The sequence below is a fragment of the Oenanthe melanoleuca genome, chromosome 1, assembly GCF_029582105.1.
Source record: "Oenanthe melanoleuca isolate GR-GAL-2019-014 chromosome 1, OMel1.0, whole genome shotgun sequence".
Lineage (NCBI taxonomy): Eukaryota > Metazoa > Chordata > Aves > Passeriformes > Muscicapidae > Oenanthe > Oenanthe melanoleuca.
In genome coordinates this window covers 89,018,002-89,045,219 of record NC_079333.1, presented here as the reverse complement: position 1 = coordinate 89,045,219, position 27,218 = coordinate 89,018,002, and the positions used below count along the sequence as shown (strand labels likewise).

The 27,218-nt window shown below is 36.8% G+C and overlaps 1 protein-coding gene across 1 annotated transcript in view; it reads left to right on the top strand.

The window, feature by feature from the left end:
• Positions 1-27,218, top strand: part of MYO16 (myosin XVI) — a 358,267-nt gene that overhangs the window by 124,593 nt on the left and 206,456 nt on the right. The window contains 1 exon segment of the mRNA XM_056502322.1: positions 21,725-21,833. Coding sequence (XP_056358297.1) covers positions 21,725-21,833 — 109 coding nt within the window.

Genomic DNA, 27,218 nt, shown 5'->3' with positions numbered 1-27,218 from the left:
GTCCAGAGCTTATCTCTCTGACAAGCACTCAGTCCCAAATGGGCTATTCAGATAACTTCTTTTCTTTTCTCCTTGTCACGTTCTGTTAAGGGTTGAGTTCTCAGACAGTCTTACAAAAAGCTTCTTCTGAAAAGCAAGTATTGGCTCACTTATATTCAGTAGTCATAAGAAATGTTTGTGGATATGGACAAATTAACACAAATTTAATATTTATATAAACAACTTTGACTTTTTAATCCTGAGTTTGCCCACTATAGTAATAGATGTGGCATTCAGCATTTTTAGAGAGCAGTAGTGTGCCAGGGGGCCTAGAAGGCCAATGGCATCCTGGCCTGTACCAGAAACAGTGGCCAGCAGGATGAGGGCAATGATTATCCCCCTGTACTCAGCACTAATGAGGCCACACCTCAAATCCTGTGCTCAGTCCTGGGCCCCTCACTACAAAGAAAGACACTCAGGGACTGCAACAAGTCCAGAGAAGGGCAGTGGAGCTGGGGAAGGGTCTGGAGCACAAATCCTGTGAGGAGCAGCTGAGGGAGTTGGGGCTGTTTAGGATGGAGATCTGGCTCAGAGAAAACCTGAAAGAAGGTTGTAAAGAGGTGGGGTTGGCCTCTCTGGCCAGGTAGCAATGAACAGGACAAGAGGAAATGACCTCGAGTCACACCAGGGGAAATGAAGATTGAATATTCGGGAAACTTTCTGTTCTGAGAGAGCCCATTGGAATGGGCTGCCCAGAGAAGAGGCAGAGTCAACATCCCTGGAAATTTTTAAGAGGTGTGTGACAGCAATGGACATGGTTTAGTGATGGACTCGGCAGTGCTGAGTTAATGGTTGGACTCAATGATCTTGTGTCCATTAGACCCTAAATGATTCTCTGGTTCTGTTTTGTGCTTCCATTCCTAGGACCACAAACTCTACTTTTATGCAGTGGTACTAATGCAGCTCTTCCTCTCAGTTCATTGATATTGCTTTAAAACAGTAACAGAACTAGGTCACAGTCTGACTTACAGTTTTTTTAGTCTTTTTGTATAATTTAAAAATTTTTATGTTTTAAATAGGTTGTTGCAAGGTCAGAGTTTCTTGTCTTGCTTATAATCATATTGCAATGTTACAAGTAATGGGAAGGGATATATATTTTTAGACTGTATACTTGATAATACATTTCATGAAATCTCTTTGGGAGATTATATAGTCCATTCCCTCTGCTCAGACAAGAGCTAGGCACACCAGCTTACCCAGGACCAAATCATCAAGGATGGGAAGTCCACAAACTTACTGGGCAACCTCTACAGAAAAAAAAAAAAAAAAAAAAAAAAAAGACAAAAACAAACAAACCAAAGCCAACAAAAACCCCAAACCAAAAGAGAACAACAAAAAATCAGGCACATCTGATTTTAAACAGTATCATTACTCCTGGCTAATAAAGGATACAATTTCCAGGTCTTTTTTCAATCTCTTGTATTACCTCAATCTGTCCAGTGTAGACACCTCTGGAGCCTATGTATCCTTTGTGTTCTGCATGTACTCCTAGACTGATAAACAAATTAGAACAGAGCAGTTTATTTATAAAAACTCTAGTACTGTGGGATACTCTTGCAAGGGAGTGAGTTTTCAGATATTCTGAATGCAGTGCCTTTATCATTAATAGGAACTATTTAGGTTATAGAGGGCACTTATGAGATTTCCCTTGCCAGTTTTTGCAAGAAGCTTGATCTGATTAAACTTCAAGTATTTCTATACAGGGTTATATCCAAAATAGTTTTCAAATGCCCATCATTTGAATGTTTTTTGATTTGATCCTTGTGTGTTACAAGCTGCCTTCATCTGAAGGTTCTAAATATTTTCTGATAACTTGGTTATCTAATATGTTAAAATTTCAATAAACAAGGTAAATGCATGTGGATTTTTGCAGATAAAGTTTGAATTGTCCATATTATTTGCAATGTCTGGTAAATTTGCCCACATTTAGGTGGTCAGCCCCTTTAAAGGCAGAGTTTCCTTGACTGGATAAATAATAGCTCTATAGTCTCCCTTCTAGAGTTAAAATAAGGAATTTTAAATTTTGAGATTTCAAGATTTTTAAAGAGATGGCAGAAGAAGGGAAATTGGTAAGCAGTAGGCTTTGAACCATCACATTCATGTTATCTTTAATAACATTTGACAAATTGAAGATGAAAATTGAGGTTGGATAGACTTATTTTTCACAATTCTGAATTGCCTTTGTATGAGAAATTCATATTAGAAATTACTTTGCCTTGAGGTTAGTGTTTCATGGACCATGTCTAATGTGTAGCATGAGCCTCGATAATGACAATATGAGCTACAGTCAGCTTCTATTATGCCACAGTTTTTCACTGGAAGAAAAAAATAACAGGTCTTATAACCTCAGGAATTGCTTTTAAACAAATATTTCTTCTGGACTGAGTTTATAGCCCAGACAATACCATATTTTCTCTTTTAAAGATGTGACCTAAAAGGTAACAGCACGGTCCTTTAATTGTTCAATTCAGATTTCTGGAAAACTCAAAGAAGCCAGTGAAGATTTCCTCAGTAAGAACTTAAAATATCTCTTGAAGGGGAAGTAGAACAAATTAAAAACAAACAAACAAAAAACAACAAAAAAATAATATATGGTATATATAGATCCCAGAAAGCTATAAGGCTATGAATGAAGATTTGCTTTAACACTCTCTCTTTCTGCCTTCTCCCCACTTTTGGTGGTCTTCATTTTGCTCTGGCTGAGACAAGATAGTGACTTGTCATTCATCATCTAAACTGTGGTAACTCACAATTTCTTTGCAATTTCTTTGGTCTAGTGGATAGCAATGAAAAAATCAAAGCTAATTCATTGCAAACTAGGAGGGGCTGTAGCTGTTTGCAATGTGGTAATCTGCTGTCGTGTCCTGTTGTGTGGCTATTGGAATTGTAAGCACTGTTTTTGGAATAGATGCAGAATGAAATGCTTGAAATGCTATTTCTCTCCATGATTTCCAACACTTTCCCTAGGTGGTGTAGCTTTCCAGGGACATATTTCTGTCTTCTCAGTTTTGTAGCTGTCTGCAAGGGGAGGGGAGCCCTGGAGGGAACATCCAGGAGATGCATCCAGTGTGTGCTAAAGAGTGGGTCAATAAGGAGCTCACCCCAGGGCAGCTGCCTGCACGTGGGGAGGTGCAGAGATCAGGAGTGATCCATAGGGATCTGCCTGCCATACATGCCAATGAGGGGGGAAAGGTCAGTTCATCAGTCACTGCTCGACAGCATCAGCGCTGCATATTCTCCCCGTGGCACAGCAAATTGCTTGTCATGGGTTTTGCATGAAACAGGCATAGGAATTTACTGCTCCACCTAGGGTTAGACTTATGCCTAGTGTTGCTGTTCAGAAAACCACAAAGCCCACAGTGCAGTGTAAATAGGCATGGCAAGCCAAACACAACGCTGCCACAATGTTGCTCCATTCACATTTTTCTGCTTGGCACCAGCTGCACCTCATGACACCTTTACAGCTCTGCCTAGGGTTAGGGTTCCACCTAGGGTTAGGGTTCAGAAAACCACAAACCCCAGATCTCCAAGCATTCTGCAGTGTAAACAGGCATGCCTAGCAGAACACAAAACTCCTGCAACATGGCTCCTTCAACACCCTTCTGCTTGGCACCAGGCACATCCCTGTAAAGGTTTCCTGCTCTGCCTAGGGTTAGGCTTGAGAAAATGACAAAGTCCACAGCTTTAAGTACTCTGCAGTGTAAAAAGGCATGCCACACTGAAGACAGCACTGCCACAACTACTCTCCACCATATTTTTCTTCTTGGCACCCGCCTAACCTCATGAGGCCCTTAAAACTCTGCCTAGGGTTAGGCTTGAGTAAAACTACAAACCCCAGAGCTCCAAGTACTCTGCAGTATAAAATGCATGTCAAGTTGACCACAAAACTGCCACAACATGGCTTCTTCAACACCTTTCTGCTTGGCATCAGGTTCAACCCCATGAGAATTTACTGCTCAGCCAAGGGTTAGGCTTATGCCTGGGGTTAGAGTTACACTTAGGGTTGGGGTTCAGAGAACCATGAAGCCCAGAGAAGCACTCCGCAGTGTAAAAAAGGCATGGCAAGCCAAACACAACACTGCCACAAATTTGCTCCATCCACATTTTTCTGCTTGGCACCAGCCTCACCCCATGAAGCTTTATAGCCCTGCCTAAGGTTAGGGTTCTGCCCAGGGTTCACAAAACCCCAGAGCTTCAAGCAATCTGCAGTGTAAAAGGACATCTCTAGCAGAACACAAAACTCCTACAACATGGCTCCTTCAACGCCTTTCTGCTTGGCACCAGGCTCATCTCCAGAAAGATTTACAGCTCTGCCTAGGGTTAGGCTTAAGCCTAAGCCTCACTCCAGGTTGAGGAGAATACTAAAGTATCTTTCATTTAAGAACAAAGATGTTCAGGCTTTTATACATTTGTGCCCACGTGAAATCTCTTAAGAGAATAGACAGCCATCACAACTGATTTATTGGAAAGATCTGCTCCGTCTTGCCTCGCTGCCTTTTGAAGGCTCAGGAATGGATGTGCTCTCAACAACTCTGTCCCGTTGGGCTGTGGTCCTTCTCATCATATGGGGTGCATTGCAACATTGTATTTTATATTAATTGCCCACACTTGTTCTATATTGAATTGAAACACTAGTCAAGATTTGTACCTTACTATCCAGTATTCTTTGTCCTATGCTGCCCGAGCTGCAGGATGTCCAAGCACCAGCATTTAGATGCTGCTCCTGCTTTGTTAGCTCTACTAAGTGTTTAATCTTCTCACTTTAAATATGGCTTTAAACTTGCACCCCTCACTTGCAGTCTAATTATTCCTCCACAAAATACAATTTTTATCTTCAAATACTTCTAATTGATGCATAAGAGTGGGTAACCTTCACTTTACTTGTGCACTGTTCAAAACATCTTCTTGTCATGACAGCTCAGCCCCACAGTCTCTTGTTCACTCCCTCCAGGTCAGGATCACAAGGATGAAGGTGAAAAAACTTGTATGTTGAAATAAAGACAGTTTAAGAAGGAAAGCAAAAGCTGTACACACAAACAAAGCAAAAGAAAAATTAATTTGCCATGTCCATGGCAGGTGTTCAGCCATCTGCAGGGAAGCTAGACTCCTCAACATGTAGTGGTGGGAAGACAAATGCCACCACTCTGAACATCCTCCTCCTTCCTGCTTCTTTCCCCAGCTTTATATGCTGAGTATGAGGCCATAGGGTGTGGGATATCCTTCTGAACACTCAGAGTGTGCTGTCCCTGCTGGGACCGCTCCTTTGCACCATCAGCCTGCATTGCTGGGGCGAGGGACAGAAATGGCCTTAGCTCTGTGTAAGTGCTGCTCAGAAAGAGCTAAAACATCCCCATGTTACCAACACACTCTTCAACACAAATCCAAAACACACACTGGCTACTGGGAAGAAAATTGCTCAATCCTAGCCAGAACCAGCACAGGTGTGGTGGAATAAACATTGATACTGTTGCAGCTTTGTAAATTAAAGTGGCTACTCGGGCAGTAGGCTAGGTAGGTAAAAATACCATTTTGTAGAAACTTTTTTTTTTTTTTTTTTTTTTTTCCTGTTCACTCTGACTGCGTTATTTTTCATCGTGAATTTTGTGTTTTAGAGAATCAGCACTGGTTCACAGTCATATTGAGCTCCCATGTTTAGTTCTTTTTCTCAAGATAACTATGGCTGTGTTGCAAACCACAGGTTTCTTTATGAGTTGTTGTTTACAGCACTTTAATTTCAGAGCATAGCACAGGTAATCATCATGGAGTTGTACAGTTTGGCTCATACATTGCAAGTTAATAACTATTATTTTTCTTTTCTAATGTATTTTAGGTTTTGGTTTTGGGGGTATTTTTTCCCTTCTCCCACTTCCAAAGAACCATGAAATGTTTTGATGTTGATTGACCTGAGATTGAGAGCAACAGAGAGAAAAAAAACTGATGAGAATATGTTTTTACAGTACTTTATTTTAGTATTGTAAGGAGGCATCTTTTAGTGGGCAACATCAGTGTTAGATTTTCATCCTCAATGCATATTTGTCAAATGGAACTGGGAAGGTGGAGATGGGATTTTGGCATGTGGCACAGTAGAAGTTTATTATATATTTATTCTTTCACAGATCTGAAAGCATTACTGTGATAAACCTGGCACTTAATTACTTAGAAGGGATCAGTACTACATCCTCAGAACATTCTTAATACATTTTTTTAATTGACCTTACTAGGAAGAGTAAGTGTAAATTCTGTCTGCTGACTAATTAAATGTTTTATCATGTACTTTTTGGAACCTAGAACTGAAGCACAAAATGCAAATCTGGCACTGAAGGCTAAAGTACAAATAAAAAAAAGTAAATTTGAGGCTGAATACTTTTTCTCTCCCTTATTTAAGAACTTAGGAAAATCTGTGCTTGACAGTGTGCAAAAGGGAGTTACCATAAAATCATTAATTAGATTTATAGCAACAATAGATGAGCAGTATCAGGTATCTAATACTATCCACTGCATGCATAGTCCACCTTTGAATTTGGTGTAAAATCCCCTTTCCAAAATCAGATATATTTTTACTGGAAAAAATTTATGTGAACTGACTTCCTGGTGGGATGGGGCTGTAACTCTCTTTTCTGCTCCCCCATACAGTTGATAATGGCACATATCTGAAGTCATGCAATCAGACAGAACTTACATAGTTATTTTGGCCTTGTTCTTTGCAACTGCATCAGGCTGTGTTATCAAGCAGAGATGAATGATCAAAATGCCATTATCTTTAAAACTTAAAGAAAGGTTCTTCTATTTCATAGTTCCAGAAACATTTACTTCCTCAGAGGAAGCAATTCTGCCCTCCCACTCAATCTTGCTCAGTATGACTTCCTCCTTTGGGTCAATATGAGAGGAAGCAGGGATGGGGAAAGAATGAAGAACAGTTAGAGGTCATGAGGAGGCAGTGGCTAACAGTTGATAGTATAAATGATCATGTACCCTGTCTTTCTAGAGGCAGTTACCAATATTTGTAGTAAAGAAATTTAAATAGCACTTTTTTTTCTGTGAAAGCTATAAGTATCTATTTGAATTCACTCACAGTTTGCAGAGGCTGGTGGATGTGTGAGAAGTGTAGGAGGGAACTTCCAGAGAGTGTGTACTACTGGCTTATAGCCTTTCATCATTGCTAGCTGAGATAACATAGAGCTAACTTAGATGAAGGCCACTAATTAACTAATCTAGGTGATGCCTTTTAATGAGTTGCTGAACACCAGATGGCAACTTTTTTACTTTTGGGAAACTGTAAAAATATATTAGTCTTTCTCCATAAAGACTTGGGGTAAAGGGATGAAGCTAGCTAGTCATGCAGCACTAAAGCTGGTCCAAAGATAAGAACAGGAACCTAACTGGATACAGCATCATGGTCAAAGCATTTGATTTTGAGCATTATCATGAAAGTAATGAGTTAGCCTAGAAAAAAAATGAGGATGATATAAAAATAAAATAAAAGGAAACATTGAACTTCAATGAACAGGTGAAATAGCCAGTGAAACAGAATCTTCAGTTCCCTGTGCAAAGAATGCTAAATCATGGCATAAATCAAAGCCTTTTTACATGGGAAGTAGCCACGGAAAGTAAGACTGAAGAATCTGTAAATACTTCCTTGATGTCTCAAAATCTCTCTCTCTCTCTCTCTCTCTTTCTTTCTCTCACACAGACACACACACACACACACATGCACACACACTTTCCCTCTCTGCCTCCCTTCATCCCTCCCTCCCTCCCTTTTACTCTCTGTCCCTCTGTGCAGATGGGAAACATTTGAGGTTGGGAATGAGACTTAGGACTCAGACCATGGCTGTAAAGCAGCAGATCTGTGCACTGTGGAGTTCTTAGCATCAGAGCATTTCCAGAAAACAAAAACTCCTGGAGGTAAAAGAGAGTTTAACAAAACTCTCAGTTCTGGCTGGAGCAGGTCAGGAAAAGTATACTGAGAGATGGATGACATGCACAAAAATGAGGAATTTTGGATAAGCTTCATTCCAATTCTCTTTTTCCTGAGAGAAAGAGGATCAAGGAATGACAAGAAATTGAAAATCAACATCTGGCTTTGATCTTCAGTAAACTTAGTTTTGTGAATAAAGAAGATGGTCTGGGGATGTTCCATCACTGGGGGATATTTGTAGAAGGTGAAATCCATTCTTCATGCCAAGTGGTCTCTGCTTGAATCATTGGCATAATTATTCTGTGAGTTTCTCATGGAGTAGCTAGGGAATTGAGGAAAACTGTTAGTTAAATTGTAGAAATGAAAAGCTGCTTGGTAGTGAAGAACTTGATAAAAAGACTACAGCACAGCTATTAATAGAGAAATGGGCCTGAGAGTTGCTGAGGTTTCATTAGGATTGGTCCTATGACATTATTTTGAGTTTCCAGTGATAACCTTGAGAGGAAAATTAGGGTATGAGAATGCAATATGTTGAAGACAATGCTGCAATGTCTTGTCTATTGGGGTGAGGATTATAAGGTTGTGTAGAAATAATAGGGTGTCTTTGAAGACTTAAGTAATAAAAATAGCTTGAAATTTCAGTGTACAAATACAAGGTCACTCTGAGCAACAGACATTTCTGTGATATGCTCTGGAACCATCAGCTAGAAATTTGGAAAAAAGACCTCAGAGCTTTAGTCAATTTTTAGACAATTTTATGCTGCAAACATATAACTGCAGGTGGGGAAAAACAGATTCTTGGATTTGTCAGAACAAAAATATTGCCAAGAGAAAGAGAAGAGTGGTTTTGCTACTGTCCAAGTGATGACAGCCTGCAGTTAGCTATCTACAGCCATGCTCAGGAATGGGAAATTGTACCAAGAAAACATGCAAGGATAAGTGTGGGAGTAAAAAGCTTATCTTAAAAGAAGGGAGCAAAAATAATACATTATAATTTAAAAAAACCAAACAGGGTGGTTGTAAAAATTTCTGTAAATATATCAGGATAGGGGAAGAGGTATGAAAAAGCTTTTAAAATCTGAAGTTACTAGTAGCATGAAAGCAAATGATTGCAAAGGTGTTCAACCATAAACTTAAGGCAGAAATTAAACTAAGCTTTCTTAAAGTTAGGAGATATTGCTCCTGTGCAGGAGCAATAGGGATTAAAAACCCCTAACCTGAACCTTAATTGGCTTTAAAATTGATCCTAAAGTTGTAAATGAGATTATGTGATAGGTCTTACCTGCATTTACCAAAGTGATGCTTCAGGAGATCTGTTGTAGTGTTATATTTCCACATGACAGCTGTTCAGAGGGCTGTGTGGATATAATTATTCTGCTTGTATTCTTAAGACAATAAAATAACATACAGATGATATTAAAAAATACAATTTTGTGAACAATAAATGACAAGTAAAGTTATATGGTTGATATATGATATCTTTTGGACTATGCTTAATTTGTATAGCCCAAAAACAGACAGGAGAAAAGTTCGTGGAAGAACACAGTTCAGAAAGAGAAGTTAAGTACTGGACTCAGAAAGAGAAGTTAAGAACTGGGCAAACATACTGCTTTTCAAGCATTTGAAATAGTTCTGTGTGTTTGTTTTTAATACTGTTTTCAGATATTTAAAAGCATAATGGCCAAATAGCATGAAATCAAGGAGAGGGAAAAAAAAAAAAAAAAAGGGCTTTTTATTTTCTCAAGAAAAGAGGCCCCAAGGCCACAAAAGCTAAATGTTTAGTCTCTGGAAGTAAGTTGAGAATGGCATTTAGATAAGTAATTGTGTGCCTCAGAAGTATTTATTATTATTATTTTTTTTTTAATTGTGGATTTTTGGTGGAAAAAATGATGTTTTATTATTTTCTAAAAATGTTAGTAAATTCTGTTTCCAAAGGGCTGACATCAGGGAAAATGGACCTTTCCTATCCAAATTTCAATAAAAAGCATCTGCTTAATTGGTATATGGGATTGGAAAGGTTGTATAATTTAATAATCAGGACAAATTTCTTTCATTTGGATCTGTGTATCTTTTTGAGCAATGTTTTCCTATTGTGACAGATTTTGACATCAAGTATTGAAGTAAACTGAACTTGGAACCAGACCTTGAATCACCATATCATTAGGATTTAAGCCTTTTTTTTAAATGAAGTATTCAACCCATTTTTTCATTAAAAATATAATAATAAAAATAATAAAATAAAAATATACTATTAATGAATAAAATAAAAATATTCTATTATTTAATATAATATTTATTTGGATAAGAGCTGTCCCTGAATGCTAAAACAAATCCCCAAACCACTCAAACCAACAGCCTCCTCTCTGTCATATATGACTTTTTATGTGTTTTCATTTCAGAAATTCTGAATGAAATATCACTATGGCATAGTTTGTAATGCATAATTTAAAAGGGCTTGGGAGCATGAACCTGGGAAAAAAGAACCATCAAATGAACCTCCATGAATGCTTGAATTTCTGAGTGAGCTAGTAGGGGAAAATGTGGTGCTGATAAAATTTATCAAAAGTTCAAGGACAACTTACCTTGACATGGGACTATAAAGACTGATGTGTACAGTCATTGGAAAGAAAACTGCTGCAGGAAAAACTGGCTTATATATTGAAAGCAGATGGTTTAGGTAAATTGTAACAGTGCAGGGTTAGTGGAGCTAATAAATGAGGTGACATGAAGGTCATTAACAGACTCACATTTGCACACGTGTTTGAAGACTTTTCAGTTGGAATAGGAAAGGTGGAGAAAAAGCATTGACTTTCCCAATCTAGAATAATTGGTGTGGACTATGTGTGGAAAAAGTAGGTAATTCAGTTCAGTGTAGAACAATATAAAATAAGGAGACTGGGTTGGATAGTGGAGTGTAGGAGTTAAGTAATGAAAAGAAAAATAATGGAAAGTTGGATGCACTTTATTTTTTTCTGTTTTGACAATGAGCTTGAGCAAGATGTGGTTGCTGTCTGCAAGGATAAAAGGCTAAAAAGGTGTTGGAAAAAGTATAAAAGCTAACTTATGAAAGCACGGGAGAAAACTAACCTTTATATTATTTCTGAATAACAACTGTATCTTCAGCTATTTGAAGTCAAAGTTTATCAAATCAGACCTAAATTTCAAATCAGTCTTAAATTTCAAAGGAATATATCACAAACTGTGATATACTGTGAATTTTTAAAATGCAGTAAATAATATTTTTCAAAATGTTACATAATGGAAATTATTTGTTGAATTAAAGTGAATACTGCAATATTACTGACTTGCATTTATTGGGAAGAAGGATATTCTTTAAAATTTTGACAGTAATGGAAGGTGGAAAAATTCATTTTCTGGAATGAAGACCAGAGAATGGTAAGGGAATTATTATTGACAATTGTTGCTTGGCAAGGTGATAGGCAGTTGATAGATTAATGCCTGTTACTTCATCAACTGCTAAGATTACATTTATGAACATGAGGAGAAAAAATTTGTCTAGTAAAATACATAGATAAATCCTTGATGGATGGCATAGCATTATGTTTTTGAAGTATTTATTTCAATTCTGTGTAGAATTTCATCACTTTTTCAATGCAGATATTAATCCACAGAGACCAATTATTGCAAATAGACCTGGAGTTTGATTGATATATAAATGTCAGCTGTGGTTATACTTGTATTGCTAGGATTAATAAGCATATGTTTGTTTTTTTCATGTAATCAATTTCAAAATTTAGCATGGAGTGTGAATTTCCCCCACAGCTGTATTAGGGGCTAACTTGCTGCAATTCCACACAGCAAGTTACTACTGACTATGACTGGAAGATTGTCTTGTCTACTGCACTGTATTCATTACCTAATTGAGATTTCTGCTTTTCTGGTGAGTTCTCTGATTATATGCTGATGTTCTGAGAAGCCAGTTTTGTATTAAGGTGATAATGGCATACTAAACTCCCTAAATAGATGTGGTATTTCACAAGATGATTTGTTTCTAGAAGATCTAGATTTAATTACTAACCAGCAAGACAGCATCACCCTGAGTGCAGATTAAGGTACTGTACAATCCCCTCCCTTTACACTTGGGAGCATGCTGATGTTATCAATCAACACAATGAATCTGTCTCATAACAAAAATGCAAATTACTGAGTTAAAATAGCATTTTTCTACTCTTACTTCCTGGCATGATACATTTGTCTTTGCAGAAACTATATGCTGTACACAGCTATCATTATCATACTATTTAATCTCTTGCTTTTTATATTGGACGCTGTAGTACAGATTTTCTTTCTTTTTAGTGTGTGTGTATATACATTAACACAGGCTCTGACCTTTTTCTCTGCATTAATAAAATGATAAGATCTGATGTTATACCTGAAGTGGTGCTCTTTATGTGTGCCATTTTAAGTGTATTTAATATATGCACACACTATGCACACACATATGTATACATACTATGCATACACATGCGTGTGTATGTAATCTCAAAATGGACTGGAGAATGAAAATCAAAGCATTCAGCATCTGTATTTTCCAAGTTACATAAATACATAGATAAGGATATGACAGTGTGCATAGAGAGGAAGAGAAGATAGCTTCCCAGATCATGGGGTTTAAGGAGAAGACCATCATGTTAAACAGGGCTTTGAGGCTTCCCCTAGTTAGATTTCCTGCATTTATGTTATTTGCACTGAACCTGCAAACTCTAAGGTCTTCAGAAAACAACTTTCGGTCTTTACTGAGCCATTAAAATCAACTTCATTTCTTTGCTGCCATGTGGTTGTATTGTTTGTTCTACTCTCCCCTGGTGGGCCAGGGGTGGAAACTTTCAAGTGAAGCTACAAGGCAGAACTTTCTCCCCCAATTTTGTTTGGTGTGTGTATATCTATATCTAATCAATATCTTTATCTATATATCTGTCTATCTATCTGTCTGTCTGTCTGTCTGTCTCTATATGTGTGTGTGACTACTTCCCCATACGTATACATGCATATATATGTATATACATACAAACACATAGAACTTTATAAGGAAACATACTAGTAAAACTTTAACCTCGATGCCTTATAATTTATTTGTACTCATCAGTGCAGTAGTGGATCATAAGAGGATGTTTCTTATCTCCATTTTGCCTAAAATAAAGCTATGCCTTACTAACTGTCCTATTTTGTATACAAGTGACTGTTCACGCTAACTCCAGGGAGTAATCTTTTTAATTCTTAAAGTATGAAATTTGTTTGACCTTATGTAATTACAATCTTGCTTAATGGTTATAAAGTAATTGTTCACTCTGTGGTGAACTGTAGTGTCAGATTAAAAAAATTTTTGACAGACAATTCCAAAGGCTCACTCCCTACTGTGTGAAGGAGAATTTCTTTCTATTTGTTCTAAAAATAAAAGGCAATTTCAAAAAGTGACCTTTTGTTGGAGTATTATATAAGACAGGGACTGATCATTTTTCTGTGTGCCTGTCATAATTTTTAATGATTACAATTAAAATAAAATGTGCTTCTATACTGTTATCAGAGGCATTCAGTGCTCGAATAATTTCATTTTTTCGCATAAGCTCTGCTACTGATGGGAAGTTTGCAAGTCCCATGTGCAGAAACAGATGGGGGAATTTTAGTCTTTAGTCATCAATGCTCTTTGAAGTTTCCTTTCTAATTCCCTTTTCTTGCCAAATAATTTGAGAGCTGGCAATATCAAGTCAAATACCCCTCCTTCTGTACTTCAGCTATCCTTTTTTTGACCTCGTTCTGATCTTTTGGTTTTTTGCTGCAGTGTCTTAGTAATAGAGCAGAAGGAGAATGCTATTCTAGGCAAATTTTTTTTGGTGGTATGTAACATGCAAGTTGAGTTTTTCTTTGATTTCTTCAATTCTTTAGTCTACCTTCACATTCAGTAAAAATACAAAATTTCAGTGAGAAAATATATTCTGAATTTTTTCTCTTTTTTCATGCTTTCAGGTAAAATGGTTTTAAAAGAGTTAAAAGCATGTCAACTTATTTTTGTGACATTCAAACAGGTGCATCCAATTAATGTAATTATTCCAAATAAGATTATTTTTTTGCATAGTAAGCTTAAAGGAGCGTCTTCACATTCTTAGAGCCCTCCTGATACCTTAATGCCTCATAATTTTGTCTCTTTCCTGAGAAGTTCTCACTGAAAATGTGCAACACATGTTTTAAGCAAAGAGCTGCCTCCATAAAGTAGGAAGGTAAGAAATAAACACAGGTATTATTTTCTTTTTTGTCATACTTGGTTTTGGAGATTAAATTCATAGATATATAATTCTTCATTAGCTGCTCCTTAATGTAAACCTTGTTTTAATAGAAGGAAAATTATTGGCCTGTAGAATATTGAAATATTGATATTGTATTAAGACAAGTATGTATCTTGAGAGTGAGATTGGTCTCTGTAATATCTGGTTGAGTAAAGCATATGTGCAGAGACTGGACAATTGAAAGTTTAAATTATATATTATATATTATATATTATATATTATATATTATATATTATATATTATATATTATATATTATATATTATATATACATTTATATATAAATTTAAAGTATAAACTCTATCATAGCTATGTGAGAGCCCTAGACTGAATATATTCTACCCATGGCTGTCCCACCAGAAACTATAGATTCATTTGCCCTGCACTGTGGCTAAACTAAAATGTTTCATGCCTGAATGCACATCTAGCCTATAAAAGCAAGAGTAAGAAATATTTTTGTCAAGGCCTGTTTCCTGACAGACATAACTGAGGCTGAAGCAATTAGTGCTCACATTGTATGGCAAAATTCAGTCATGCATTTGAGGTAGAGATTTTCATGATGGTAAGAATGTTGTTGCAAAACTTCAGAATGAAGTATGGAGTTAAGAAACAGAAATGGATATTACAAAAATGAGTCAAACTAGCTGGATTATTCTCAGCATTTCCAGATATTTGTGTAGGAGAAGAGAGAAAGTAAAAATAATTCCTTGAGGCAAAGCTAAGTCAAGGAAATCAGACTATATTTAGCTTAGAAATTAAATTCTTAAATTCTGAGAAACCTTGGTGGTGTGTACTAGGATTCAGAATGTGAAGAACCCATGAAAGACAGCTTGCTGCCTGGTTAAGATCAAAGTACAGATCTGTATGCCTTTAGAAGTAATAGAATCATGAATGTTGTAGTTCTAGGGTATGGAGATAGTGGTAACTTGAGAAATAAACATTACTTTTTATTTGACCACTTCTGGACAAGTAGCTTTTAACTTTTTATTTCATAGCTGCATGCTAAATTGTATTTTACTTTGAAAGATGCTGTTACAAACATGCTGCACTTCTTGAGTGTTTTAAGAAGTGTTCAGTACTGGAACTGAGTGGGATTTTATTTGCCTTTTTCATGCCTTCCAGCTGATGGGCAGAATTTAAGTCCCCATGGTGCACAAACAGATGGGAGAATGTTGGTCTTTCATTTTCAGTCATCAGTGCTAATTCTTTTATCTTCTGCATGCATTAGTCAAACAGACTATGCCTGTCAAGCAATCTGTAGTATGTGCCATGACAGCCTTTTTTTTTTTTTTAAACTCTACTGAAAATCTTTTCTGTGAACTGACATTGCCTACATTCTATTAGTTTAAGGAGGAAAATGCTTTATTCATGAACTAAATGCCAAAATGGTTTTGGAACTTTGACATTTTTAAAGTACTATTTTTTTACTATTTTTTGAAGTAATTCAACAATCAAGAAGTATGTTTTCAAATACATTTGGGGATATTTGTAGACATTGGTGTTCCTATATATAGATAAACAACTATGCAATGTTTTTTATGGAAAGACACTGTATTGGCACAAACTTTTATCCTTTCTTACCCAGCATGCCACAAGAGATACACGCTTGGGATTTCTGGAACACATGAGGTTCTTTATGCACACTGGCAAGCACCCATAAATCTTAATTTCTAGAGTATAACAAGAAACTAAGTCTGTTTTGAGCAGTAAAGTTGCATATTCGGATTTTGGTACCCATTTTTGCAACATGGAACCCAGAAGTGCCATGAATTAAAGAACTTATCCACAGAGCAGCTGAAATACTTTGCTTATGTGAGGAAGAGTGAATATCAAACTGCATTTGTATGATCATTCCTTGGCTGGCTTGGCATGTACCTATGGTGAAAATAAGTTAAGTAGTGGCATAGCATGAATTTGTATTAATAGAAATGCATCTATTTTTAGCAATTATGCAAAGATATTGGCATAAAATTTTCATCACTGCATTATCTCCTGATTACTTGAAAGTGGTTTTTTGGAGATATGTCTTTTATCCTATTCAGTTTATTTTATATGCCTGGAAGGCACTTATAAGGCTCTGAATTCAGCTTTAATTCTGTAGGCTGTGTTGTCACAGACATAAGGGATTGAGCTCTGTGTTTGTGTTTTTATGATGTGGGTGGGATCAGGCATGCTGAAAATGAATTCAGACCTTTATTATATCACAAGTTAAGCTCATCCAGATGGCAGACAGTTCCTACTCCCTATGAAAGAGTAGTTTTGGTAATGTGAGAAGCATGGGCTTAAAACAGTAGCAACAGAGGGCTACTCTTACAGAGTTGAAAGCTCTGAAATAGAAGAAATATTTCAGACAGATGATCATCACCTCTCCTGTGTGAGAGGTGGCAACTCCTACTGCAGGTAACCATTGATTCAAGTTTGTGGAAGGAGTCCTGTAAATGGTGCCCTGGGCCAGCCCAGTTTGGAGAAGTGTGCTCTCTGCAAGTCCATGTAAAAGGAATACAGAGGCCTTTCTGTTTGTATTAAGGAAGAATTTTTTTTCAGGAGTGTGCCTTAACATGATGCCGTACTATGAAGGAAATCAGCTGAGCAGGAGAATTTGTTCCCTGCTTTTTCTCTATAGCTACACAAGCCCATGTATGACATGCATGAACCATTTCTTGGTGTACCCAACAGTTGTTACTTTGATTTGTGATCCACAGATTTTAGTTCTGAATTTATATGTATAGGTATGGAGTTTTGGTCCTTGTTCAGATTATTTGGCTAAAAGACACTAGAAAAAAAGGAAGAATATATTTTCAGTTTGGAAACTCCCCCTTAATGAGGCCCATGTTTGCATTTCTTCAATACTCATAGTAGTTCAGGTTTCAATACATAAGAATTCATTGATAAAAACCATTTGTTTTGGAAAAGTTATGCCTAGGTCTGGCATCCATTATAGCTGAAGGATGGTGGTTTGATGTGGAACTTAGCTAACTGCCAGTAGCTTAACCACCCGAGAGAAGACGTAGTTTATTATTTGTAAAACATAATACTTTGAAACTCAAGTAATCAGTGTGGAGTTACTGAAATTCACATTTAATAAAATATCAGGTGTGTCCCCCTCAGACTGCAGTGATGGAAATTGCCCTATAAAGGATGAAGAATGGGATTTTAAAGGATTGCTTTTGTACAGGTGAAATTTCCACTTGCTGCTTTTCTTCAAGATGTATGAAAGGAAGGAGGCTGCTAGGGTTAGCTGTGCAGCATATTTCCCTATTTGGAGAATGATTTTCTATCAGACACACTCTTGTCTTCCACAAGGAGAGTATGTTGTCTTCTTTTTTTTCTTTTCTTTTGACAAGCTACACTAAGAGTAAAATAAGCCAAAAGTGAAGCCAGAGCAGATTTGAGTAGCTGTACTGTTTGCCATGGGATGTACTGAACTTATATATCTTTGTAAATAGCTTATAAATGTTTTCATTTCTTTGTCAAGCCCAGAGGAAGGAGGAGGAAAAGTAAATAGTTAGAAATAGGTATCCTGCATTGTAGACTTCTAGTCCTGGATCAGCCTTTTTCATGGATTTCTTCTGATGTTTTGTTCTGGAACAGGAATCTTTTCTCTGGAGTGTGTATATATTGGTTTTCTATCTCCAAAATATCTTAAGAATCTGTGGTTTCATAGGGAAGAATCTTCCTTAAAGATTTATGTAGAAAAAAACTAAAGTATTAAAACTGCAATCAGTGTTCTGAAAGACAATATTTAGATTTAGTAAAATAGTTTCTAGATTGTTTTGTGCTCATAAAGAGAACACGAAGCAGGTTGCTCAGCTTGTGTCTGTCAGTTTTCTTCTTACTAAGCAGGCAAAACTCAGTTATGATGACAGCAGGTAGGGGAACTGTCAGTGGAGGATCTGTAATGGTAATCTTTAACAAATCTTTTTCCCCAGGTCTTCTAGTAGCTGTATTATGATTTCTGTGAAATAATTTCCTGCCTACAGAAAATCTGTTGTTGAAATGAGTTGGAAAGAAGACATGCTTTTGAACTCAGAGCAGCTGCTCAATCTCACTTAATATTTTATTTCTTTGTCTGTGGTTTGCTAATGTGGTGAAGTCTTCAGCGTTTTTTTTTTTTGGTTTTTTTTTTTTTTGAGCTTTGCCTTGAGAACTGTTTCTCATCTGTTCAGAATTGTGAATTTGTGTAAAGTGGTATCCTAATGACCTAAACCACAACACTGTAGAGCAACTTTATTCCTTTTGCTTTGTCTAATAGGAGCCACAAAGAGGAGCCTAGATTTGTGGGATTTGGTATCTCGAATGAAAATTTATGCAAGCCATTGAGGTTAGAGAGCAAGATTGCATGGCACCATGGAGCCCATGAGCATGTGGGATTTCCTGCATGTTTCCTTATTCTCAAACAAATAGAGCTTTATAATGTGATTACTTTTGCCTTCTTTTTAACTGTTTGTGTACTAATGACTTTGGCAAGAATGTAGGATCAGCACAGTAACTGTGGCATAGGTGAGAACGTGCAGGTGTGTGTGTGTCTGTGTAAACCTTGGATGTCCTTCAACAAGCAAAAACCTTTTCCTGGAATTAATGGGAAAAAGTGGGTCAATAAAGGGGGAAAATCTAAACTATGCATGTCACAGGAAGTGAAATGGTGCAAATGTTTTATGAAGAACTACATTTAATCTTGGTCTATATCCATGGTTAATGACATTTTATAAAATGGTGTGGTTTGTAAATCATGTGATTATAATTTAAAAAAATACGAAAAAGTGAATTGTTCAAGCTGTTAATGAAAAAAATGCTAGCCTGCAGGAAACTGATGAACATAGATGAGAATGTTTCTACATTTGAATGTATCTATGTATCTATGTATCTACGTTTCTACATTTGTATGTATATAAATCTATACTGTTATAAATATATGGAATATGTGGTGGGGTTGACAGGTGACTGCACAATTTGCACACAGCTAACGTTGTAATTAAACCATTGCAAGAACTGTGTAAAAGCCTCCGATTAGGATAAAATTTTGGTTTTGGTTTCTTTTTTTACCCCATAGCAACAGGTATATTATTTTTTTCTGCTTCTGTCCTTTTTTTTTTTTTTTTTATTTTGAATATCCACACATATTCACACATTCCTCAGGGTCTACTGTCTTTCTTATTGCCTTCATAAAAACTCATGAAGCCAATGGTGGTAATCCTAGGTGACAGAGGCAATTGCTGGGTCATCATTTCTGTATTAAAAATATTTTATAATGCACCAAGGACTTTCTACTATATGAATAAAGCTAAAATATTTAGTTATTTCAAATATTTAAATAACCTGCTTGGCCTACAGGTTTGAGAGAATTATTTAAGGTATGCAACAGAAGAAAGGTCTTTGAGACTTGCAGTGCATCATAGTCAGACTTTCAGGAATCTGCCCAATTTCCACCTAAAGTGGATTGATGCTGACTCTGGTTCAGAAAGCAGTTCCACCATGAAACCTTTCTGAGCTTGATGTTGTCTGGGTGCAAAACCTGTGACAGCCTAGCTGGGAAGGTAAGCAAGAGGTAGTACCTAGGCAGAGAAATGCCCCAAATTTCTCCTAAGTCTGTAGGGAATCTGAGTAAGTTAGGAGTCCTCAAGCAATGCCTAAATCAGATTACACTGCTGTCCACATTGTTGTGATGGCATTGAGTTTCTGGACATAAAACTCAAGGATTAGAGCTCTGTCCCTGAATGCTGGGGATGGCAGGAGGTCTAAGCCCGCAGCTTTTCATAGGGTTTTCACCAGACTGTTGAAACAAAAATTATTGTGGATTTCAAAGAGACAGAAAGAAATATATAATTTAAGTTCTTTAAATAAGGACACATTCCTCAGAAGGGAGATTCCTGGGCCTTTGTTCTTATTCTTTTTTTTTTTTTTGAACAATGGTAGGTAGAGATATTTTTCATTTGGGAATCATAAGTTGCATCACTACACTGAAAATAAGGAGGAGTAGGAAGGAATTCAGAAGATACACATCTAATCTAAATTTGCTCTCTAGGTTCCCCTTACAGTCAGTGCAACAAGATTAGAAGAAAACAGTGCTTTTTGTAGGAGGACTTATTTTGCTGTGTAGGATATGGTTTAATAGGATGTAAGTGATGTTTGAGACAGCTGAGATGAGTCATTTTGGATGCCTGTCTGTGCCCTGGTTGCTGTGTTGGAAACTCAGATCACCTCAGTTCAGTTTCAAGTTTGTAACATAAAGCCTACATGAACTTGCTCATTTTTTGTGTCACATTTTACTCTGAGCCAGGACCTGAGATTATAGCAATTTTTCTTTGATACAATACTTACAGAGAAAGCTCCTGAAAAAAGCAGTCATGTCTTCTATTAATAATTTCACATTACATTTGACCTCTGCTGCTGTGGTTTTGAGAAAGGCAGTCCTTCGTACTTCTCATTTTTATTACCTAAGCTCTTTATCATACAAGCTGTGAAGAAAAGTAATTAAATTTACCTGAGGTCACATTTATTTTATAATTCCTTGCCATTAAAAGCCATAGAGACAACATTTGAAATTAATATTGCAACCTTGTAAAGAAGATACATGACAGTGAATACTAGTGATGCACCTTTTAATGATGTTACAGTAGTAATGTAAACTACTGTGTCTACCAGATGTTGATGATATTTTTAAGGATGAGAGCTTTCTTATTTAAAAAAAAAAAATATTTCCCTAAAAATTCTTGCATTAACAATATTTAACATAGAAAATATAAGTTTTCTTATCATGCTGGTGATATCTTTTCAAGCTTCTTATGAATCTGTTCATTTCACCACCACTCACCCCCAAGGGCTCTTCTTAGTTGTCACTCATTAATGCTGAATTTTGAATGAAACTTAGAGAAATTTCAGCCTGACTTCTTTAGAGACTGCAATTGAAATCATCAAGCTCGTTGTCTCCAGCTGGTGACAAATGGCAATTTTATTTAGCAGTGGATGGTTCTCTTTGAGGCTGGATTGATGGATGACCTTAGGAGGTCAGGCCAGCTGACAGGGTTACCCAGAGCAGCTGTTTGCCCATCCCTGCTGCAGGGTGTCTGTGCTGCTTGTCACTCAGCTTTTCAACCACTGCTGGCACTGCTGGAGCATTTTAAGGCAGACTAGTCAGTGACAGCTGACTCTAAAGTGTGTTGTGCTCAATGGTGGTGGTTCCAAAACCCATGATGAGCAGCTCAGACATCTGTGCAGCAAAGCCAGACTGGACAGCTAGTGTGGCAGCAGTGTCAGCTGTCTCAAACAAAGCCAGCTTTTTTGACATTCATGACTCCTCCATTTTATCTTTGCTTTTTTATCTGTTTTGTTTTGTTTCAGGTTATAATCAGCCTGCTGTCTAAAAACCCCAGCTTTGAAAAGTTTTTTGAATGGGATCATGTAAGAGCCCCAGTTGTGTTTTGAGATTTTAGTACAAAAACCTAAAGTGCTTTTAATTCTTGTCTATAGGCTGGAGCAAATGTGCTTCTACAAGATGTTAATGGAAATATTGCACTCGATTATGCTGTAGAAGGGACTGAATCTAGCAGCATCCTTCTGATGTACTTGGAAGAAAATGGTAAGTCAGCTCTTCAGTTTTTGGAATACTTTTATTGAACGTCATAAAAATGGTAAGGGTGTGTATTGATCTGATGTAGGTCACACCAAAGCCAATTGAACTATATTAGTTTGAGGATGAAGGGGAGAAGGATGATTTGGAACCACAAAAGTTTTCAGTGTGTTTAAGTTGGAACAACTAACAGAGGTTAATGGCCATTGTCATCTTCAAAACTGCTTTTGACCTTTTGTATGGAAATGTTAGAATGTAAATTCAAAGTAGAGAAACTAAAGTGAAACAGAAGCTTTTAAAACAACTAATTTAACTACTCAAGAACTAGGTTTCACATTTTGTTTCATTTCCCATCTATGGTCTCAGAGAATATTTTGTTCAAGTGAATGACTGCTAAAGAAATAAATCTCTGCAAATAATTTGAATGAAAATGCATATAATATTTTATCCCTCATTCAGAAATATTAGTATTGGTTTAGGGTTGTTTTTTTAAGTTAGAAAAATACTGTAGCTAGGTTTCTATTATAAATTATGCTTCATATGTTATAGATGACAGAGCTTGTATTGAAAAACTAGGTTTGTTGCTCATCAGTTCCAAACTTAGATAAGATTTCTGAAGTGAGATTTCTAGCACTGCTTTTGACTGTGAGAGGTTGTCTTAACATTGTATGTGGCTCATCTTAACACTTAACAAAAGGCATTAAGCAAATATAATAAGAAATAATTTAAAAATGTGTATTTTCAATATTGCCTCCATATAAAGGTTCTTTTTTAACATAAACTAAGTTAAATTAAATTCTGTTAATGAACTCTTAAGGAAAGTGTCAAGGAAATCATAGTGTCAGGTCCTATACTGTGCACATCCAGTGTATTGCACATTTTATAATTTTATTTCCTTAGGGCGTGACAATATCTTCACAGCTCTGGTTTTGGATTTTTTCTAATGGGAAAGCAGCTATTAGCCTCTAAAAACTTGATTGCATTGAAAAATACAGATATTTGTTGTCTATATGTTACAAATACTTTGATTCATGTTTAGCAGGTATCATGCAAAACCCCTGTAGCGTACAAGATGCAGTCTGCTTACAGTGGTGTCTCTTTTACAGTAGGTAGGAGAGACACTATTCCTAATTAAACAGTGACTCTGTGAATGTTGGAAGTTACCAAATTAAAAACCTTAAATATTTTGAAGGTGACATCTACCTCTACTAATTTTAGATCAGCAAGCTTAAGTTAATCATCCAGAGTTTTTGGTATAGAGAAAGAGGAAATGCATGTATTGTATCATTCTTCATATCCTGGCTAGGTGAGAACTGACTTCTAGGACTGTTTCTTTCTGCTGACTGATAAGAACTTAAGCTGACAAGTTTTAGGGTTAGATAGGATAGATCAATCCAACCCCTTAACTGCAGTAGTGCATGAAACCCTGGCCTTTGGGTGATCACTGTCAAAATGCCCATCAGCTGTGCTTGTTCTGCTAGTATTGTTGTTGTAACAATATGTAGGAGAAGGGATTGCAGGCAGCCTTGCCCCTAATGAGTCACTGCTGTATTAATTACCAAAACCAGCCTCACCCTTAGTAGGTCACAGCTTTGTCCAATAAGGATGAGTGTGATAAAAGGATGGCTTGGCTGATTGAGGGAGGATCCTGAGGAATGGGAAACAGAAGGAGTGATCCAGAGGCAGGTTGAGAGGTGAGGACAGACCAAACAGAATTGTTACTGTGAGGCCAGTCTGAGTCTGCAAGGGAAGCCTGCAGTGGGAGCTTGCTGTAGGCAGAGCCAGTGAGGAGCTGGAGTCTGTAAGCAGAGTTGTGGGAGAGAAGAAATTGGGACCCTTTTCACATTGTTGAACAAGAACTTGTCTTGTTTCATTCCTATCTCTAAATGTGAGCCCTGCTGCAAAAACACTTGACAGCTCCAAGTATCTTACTTTTGCACTTGACTTATGCAATTTAGTTAGTACCTATGAAATATTTGTATAGCCTGCCAAGATTGATAGTAACTGAGGAGGAGATTCTTGAAGGAAATTAAGCTGAAAGAGTAAGTATAGGTTACTTTGAATTTCCCAGACTCCTTGTCTCTCTGTGGAATGTTTTGGTGAAATTCTCGTCACCAATCCCCATACACACCTGCATTGAATACCTCAGCACAGAGCAAGGTTGGGACCAAACCTCTTTTTACAAGATTAGCTGATCCTGTAGTAAATACTGTCTTTGGCCTGTAGTGTTGAGAAACACCCAGTCATAGTTTCAGACTTTAAATACATTCTATAAGGACTCTTTCCCTATTCTCTGCATTCCTAAAATGTTTTAATTTCATTTTCATGTCAATTCTCCATTCAATTGTGCATTCTGGTTTACAATGTTAAGAAGAGATTTGTGTGTAGAATAGATGATACTCTATTATTGCCTCTAATTGCAGAGATCATGGCAAAAAGTAAAATTAGGTGCCTTACAGATTAGCTAATGAGAAAACCCGAAGCTATCAATTTACTTCCATGAAACAAGTAGCTTTGAACCCACAACAAACTTTGTTAATTGGAAACATCAGAGTTCTTAGAAGTCTAGTGCATATATAATTTCTTACAGATTTTAGTATTGTGGTAGTTCACTGTATCTGTTTAATTTTACTATAGATCTTAGTGACTGAACTACTCTTCATTGTTTGAAATAACTTAATTTAGTTTGCAGAAGGCCTGGGGTTGTAAGTGATAACAATAGCCCTGGATGCCTTTAATGATTTATATATTTTTAAAACAGTTACTGGAGTCAGTTCTTTGAGTTCTGCTTCTGAATGATCTGTTAAGGCACAGGAGTACAACAAATACAAAATATTGTAATCCTCTAGCAACTGCTAGAAAGCTTCCATATATACTTTACTGTGATGGAATATAGCATATGAGGATGTTATCTGGAGATTTTATTATGGAAGTATAATTAAAGTATTGCTATTTAGTTAAAATATTCTATTTTCCTGTACAGAAATTAGCTTCTTTGCTATTATACTGCATTATATAAATAATGTTACATTATATACTGAAAGTAATTATTGACTGAAGAAACAAATTAGCAGGCTTCAGTCTCCTAAGAGAACACAATTTGAGGTGCTACCCAACAGAACGAAGAGCATTGTTTATGTTGGGTAATAATTCTGGCATATTGTGTGCCTCATTTAATATGTCTCTAATTGAGGATGGAAGGGAAAACACTGCATCCTTTTATATATTTAGGAAAATGTTTGAAACTGCTTAACTGTATCATATTAGATTGTGTCCAAGGGGCATTCAGAAGCCTAGAGGGCTAATGAGCTTAAGAAATGTATTTGGATTTATCTAAATCTGATGTTTGGCAGCCAATCCATAGCAAACTCTTCTTGGAGCAAAAGAGATGCTTTGAAGGTAGGCATCTGTAATGAGGCATGTGAATTAGGATCTGAACTGCCTGCACCTTTCCTTGTGCTGTGGAGGGAGCCCAGAATGGCCAGCTGGGATACAAAATTTGCTGTGTAGGATGATTTTTAGGATATTTAAATTTACTGGTTTGTACATAAGTACCTATTCAGTACTCAACACTGCTCTATTCAACAGTGCAGTTCTAGGAAATGCTGACTGTAAAGAACAGAAAGGTTGTTAATTTGACCAACCACTAGGAAAACACCAGTAAAAGCTGTTAAGTTTGTTCTGTGCCAAGATGTTGTTGGTTTTTCATGTTACTGATGTTCCTGTTTTGGTATGAAAAGAAAGTTATAACATTTAGGGACTGCAACATCTGCTGAAGCAAGGCCAACCAGGTGGGAATGGAGATTCTACTTCTCTTGGCTCCCATTCCAGTGCTAACCCATCTCTGTAATTTCTTTCAATTTTGTTTTCATTTGAAATTTTCTTTGTTGCAAATTATACCTTCACCTTCATATCCATTCTCAGTTTACTTTCAGGAAGTGTCTCCCTCCAGAGGTGAAATGAAAATACTAATGTGTTCTGCTTTAGGAAAATTTGGAAGGAAATTTCCCAAGGGGTGCCTCTAGAAAGCAGATTCAAGTGGCCCCTGCCCTAAATGGTTTGGGAAAATATTTCCTTGGAGAAAGTGGAAAAACCCTGTTTATTTAACAAGCAAAGTGTTCAGAAGCATAAAAAATGAATAATACTAAACAATAAACCTCTCTCTGTTCTGAAGAGAGAACAAATTCAGAAAGTTCTTGTTGTGGGGTGTAGCTCAGCTCAGTCACTCTCTCTCAGTCCCTCCTGCTGGAAAATGCTATGTCCAGGCCACAGGTGTGAGCTCCTGGTGTTCTTCTGGGTTTTCAGTCCACAGCAGGGACAGTCAGTTCCAAGAAAAATAAAAATAAACCACAGCCTGGGGAACTTCTTTGCCACAGCTAGCTAATAAAAGAAGGCAACAAAGAAACTACCTAAAGGCACAGGAGAGCTCTCTGCCACTGTCCACTGCAGATAACCCTGTCTGTGTGAAGGATGTGGGGCAGCAAGTGCAGTCTCTGCTAACAAACTCTGCACTTCATCTCCACCCTTAGCTCTCAGAACCAGTCTTAAAGCTGCAGGACTTAATATCCAGCATAAACAGAGCAGGTGATTGGGGATACATGTGTCATAAAGTCACCCTGGGGCATAATAGAAAAAGATGATATTTTTTTCACTATCCTGTTTTTTTCTAAACCTGATTGATTATTGAAATCATCAAGAAAGTCCAGCCAGTACCTTCCAAACCTTTGTTTTGATTAACAGCAGCCTTATGATTTAAGGCAAATCTCTTGAGTATTTAATGGCATTTTTAAACAATCAAACTTCAAGTGAGTGGCAGTGTATTCTCTGTTCCTGGAGGCAGAATGTCTATTGCACAACTGTGTCAGTGAAACTCTGATCATGGCATATGATCCTTGTTTCCTCCTTTTCCAGGAGGCTGTTTTAAATATTTAATACTTTGAGGAATGGAACATTTTTATTTCTTTACTTGGTATTTAGTTGTATAGTGGATTGCATGACTCAGCTATAAACTAAAAATGACTGATAATTCTTGGTTCTGTATTTGCCAAGTCACAGGAGGTGACACATTCTCTGTAATTCATTTCTAAACAAATATTTGTTCTCTTTTGTCCTCCAAGATCTCAGTCTTCAGTTTTTAGTAACATAACTGTGCATTCCAAGAATGTCAGCCTTGTTATTGAATCTGAGAAAAGAATATTTGGACATTTAAATATATATATATTTTTAAGAACTGTCTACATATCACACACATCTCAAAGCAAATTTAATAGCTTTCTTGTCATGTAGTGAGAGTTTCATGCAGTAGCAGATCATTACTTAAATCTCACCAGATGGTTTTCTGTAACTTATTATTTTGAAGAATGACTATATTTAAATAACATATCTACCCAAAGG